This window comes from Sinocyclocheilus anshuiensis, unplaced genomic scaffold, assembly GCF_001515605.1.
Source record: "Sinocyclocheilus anshuiensis isolate Anshui unplaced genomic scaffold, SAMN03320099.WGS_v1.1 scaffold163, whole genome shotgun sequence".
Classification (NCBI taxonomy): domain Eukaryota; kingdom Metazoa; phylum Chordata; class Actinopteri; order Cypriniformes; family Cyprinidae; genus Sinocyclocheilus; species Sinocyclocheilus anshuiensis.
In genome coordinates this window covers 1,627,887-1,631,542 of record NW_015548223.1, presented here as the reverse complement: position 1 = coordinate 1,631,542, position 3,656 = coordinate 1,627,887, and the positions used below count along the sequence as shown (strand labels likewise).

The 3,656-nt window shown below is 34.7% G+C and overlaps 1 protein-coding gene across 1 annotated transcript in view; it reads right to left on the bottom strand.

Moving 5' to 3' along the window:
- LOC107654304 (TNF receptor-associated factor 2-like) overlaps positions 1-3,656 on the bottom strand; it is a 10,200-nt gene that overhangs the window by 1,244 nt on the left and 5,300 nt on the right. The window contains exons 8-10 of the mRNA XM_016441329.1: positions 2,378-2,938; positions 739-916; positions 496-644 (exon numbers count right to left, since the gene is read on the bottom strand). Coding sequence (XP_016296815.1) covers positions 496-644; positions 739-916; positions 2,378-2,938 — 888 coding nt within the window. The remainder of the gene's footprint in view (positions 1-495; positions 645-738; positions 917-2,377; positions 2,939-3,656) is intronic.

Sequence of the window (3,656 nt, the reverse complement as noted above, 5' to 3'; positions counted from 1 at the left end):
GTTTAGGTGGAGGGCGATAGAAAATACGGTTTGTACAGTATAAAAACCATTACGCCTATGGAGAGTCCCCACAAAAAAATGGAAACCAGTGTGTGTGTGTGTGTGTTATAAAAAAAAAAAAAATGCAATATTAACATATATTTAAATCCTAAATTCACAAAAATACATTTTTATTTGCTTGGCAATATATGACCTAAAAAGGTTTCTAAGTTATATATTATTATTATTATTATTACATATGCATTCTGTATGAAATCTAAAAAATTATGCAATATTAATATATTCAATCATCATTTTTTCACAATAATAAATTATCACTTAAAGTTGCCCTATTTGAATTTAAAGTACCTTTCATTAAAAGTAACAATATTATTTATTTTTATCAGGAGTAGTGTAATACTGTAATGTGTTCATTTAAAACCGCAATATTCCTCGTTGCTGCTTTAACACATGTAGCATAAGTCTGAAGACAAGCATTAAAAAATGGTGATGCACCTTCTGGTTGAAGGGCCATTTGAGCAGCGCATCACTCATTCCTCTCATGACCACAAAAAACAGCGAGAGATGCATTCCACGACCCGTCCCGTCGCCGTTCAGGTAAATCCGCAGGCACATCTTATAGCCGTACTTGCTTGTGTAAAATGCTGAACAAAACGAGGAGCATGTTAGTCAAAATATATAATTTACAAATCAAAACAATCATCATCGTGTCTATTCTGACTAATGTGGTTGTTTTACCAGGTGAAAACATGGCAGGCGCCCGTCCAGCAATGGCATCTTGTCTCTTTTTAGTGAAATCTGATATCCGCCAGATGAAGACGCCGTCAAACGTGGTGGCAGACATCTCCCGCAATCTGCCCTCCATTTCAGCCACAGTCAGGTCTTTAACGCCCACCTGCCGCTCCAGCTGACGAACCTACATGAGACACAGAGAGACGTGATGGAGAAATACGGGCGTGAGGCCGTCTGATTAGATTTGGAGGCAAAAAAAGTTGCGATCACATTACTAAAGATTTATACTGACGATATTAACCCTGTAAAGCTTACTGTATCATATTCCATACGCACATTTCTAAGGCCTCTAAATTATCTACATCAAAACTTTTCTGAAATACTTGTACACAATCTACTACATTCTGTCGTCTGATTGATAGTTTATAGCTTTTTTAGTTTAATTGTACAAACGTCCACCTTCAGCTCGTGCGTCACATGTCTTTTTGCTGTGAAATATAGATTTTTATAAAGTAAAGGTAAGAATAACTTATATTGTTAGTAATATTTCAAGATGAACTTACTGGACTGAAGCAACTTAGCTTTACTTGATTATCCATACATCTTTTCTTTTTTTTCTTTTTTTTTTTTTTTTAAATCATGTTAAAACTGCAATATAACAAAGAGTGAAAAATTTAAGGGGGTCTGAATACTTTCCGTACCCACTGTATATATTGCAAATAAAAAAAATGCAATATTAGCATATATTTAAATCCTAATTTATTTAAAAATACATTTATATTTGAATATATGATTTAAAAAGGCTTCTAAGTTATGTATTATTATTAATAGAAGTAGTAGTAGATACAAAAAATGCTATATTAATATATTCAGTCCTAATTTATTCACAATAATAAATAATCACTTCATGTTAAAATGTGAGTATCAAATAAGATCATCAGTCTTTTGAGGAACGTTTATTTGTTCAATCATCATTGTATTGCATTGCATTATATGTTTTGAAACTATAGAGCTTCGATCATAAAACTGAGGTGTTTATTCCTCCATATTCTCACTATATGTGACCCTGGACCACAAAACCAGTCTTAAGTGTCAATTTTTCAAAATTGAGATTTATACATCATCTGAAAGCTGAATAAATAAGCTTTCCATTGATGTATGGTTTGTTAGGATAGGACCATATTTGGCCGAGATACAACTATTTGAAAATCTGGAATCTGAGGGTGCAAAAAAATCTAAATATTGAGAAAATCGCCTTTAAAGTTGTCTAAATGAAGTACTTAGCAATGCATATTACTAATAAAAAATAAATTTTTGATATATTTATGGTAGGAAATTAAAAAAAAATATCTTCATGGAACATGATCTTTACTTAATATCCTAATGATTTTTGGCATAAAAGAAAAATCTATAATTTTGACCCATACAATGTATTTTTGGCTATTGCTACAAATATACCCCAGCGACTTAAGACTGGTTTTGTGCTCCAGGGTCACATATCATACTATATGAGCCATAAACGCCTGATGTATCAAATATGATACTCAACAAAAAACCACATATGCAACCTAAATTTCAAAAAATTTGATTTTTCTGACTATTATTTCATATGTCAGGGTTTACAGGGTTAAAACAGACAGCACACCTTGTTACTAAGAGCCTCAATTTTGTCCTGATCGAGTCTGTGTTGGCGGTTGCTGGCCTCCATGGTGGTTGCGAAGCGCTCCACTTCTCGGTTTAGCACGCAGACCACGTCTTCAAACGTCCCCGCCTTCACCTCCAGCTCCTGGCAGCGACGGCCCAGATCCGCCACCTTGGTCTTCTCGCTGTGGAGCTGGAGCTCCAGCGCTGCGCCCACCGAGCTGGGCAGAGGAGTGAAGGACGTGGGCAGCGTGGCGGCGGGCGGAGGGGGAGGCGGTGGCGTGCCGGCGGAGGACGAGGAGGCGGAGGATAAAGAGGAGGGCACCCCCTGCACGGGAGGTCCGGTCAGGCCCGGGATGGTGCTCAGCTGACTGACTCTGGCTTCTAGGTCTCGGAGCGCCTGGTGAAGCTCGTGTGCTTTGTGACCGGCCAGCTCCAGACTTTGGGGCTGCAGGCCCTCCAGACTGACCTTCATGCCCATGATGTAGTGCAACAGCAGGTTGAGATGTCTGAGATGTTCGTGAGCACAGGCACGCTCGTGATCGTGGATCTTCTCCTTCTCCACCTCAAAGGGAAACCAGTTAGATTAAACTTCAGCATGTAACTCATGAATGATTCCTCAAATCATTCGGTTTGCATCGTGCAACTGCATTATGAGTTGAGTTCTGAATCCTAGCTCACTTTTTCTTTTTTTTTTTCTGAAAATATAAAAGTCTAGTTTATATATTTTCAGTTTTCGATTTCATTTCAGTTTAAGTTTTGATATTTTTATGTGCTTGTCATTTTTATTATTTTTTAAATATTTAATTTTTAATTTATTTTGATTTCAACTTCTAGTTTTACATTTGTATCTGTATGAAACAGTGATATTTGATAAATCTAAATTGAATTAAAAAGTTTTTTCCGTTTTTGTAATTTTGTTATGTGCTTTTGTCATTTTTATAAAATTGTATTAATATTTTTATTTAGTTTTGATTTTGATTTATTTCAGTTTTAGCAATTTTAGTACTTCAACTTAAAGTTATTTTATTTCAGTTTGTTGCCAAGTCGTTTAAGTTTTTTTTTTTTAAGTTTAATTTTTTCATTTAATATTTTTTACTTTATTTCAATTAAACATTTTAATACTTTTATATATTTTAAGTAATACTAGTCTATTTCCTCACATACCAGATTTATTTCAGTTCCACTGCTATTTTCTGAACATTTTATTCTTTATTATTTTCTTTCATTTTAATTTTAGTTAAAATTTTAGTAATTTTTTTGTGTGTGTTTTTTTGACTTTT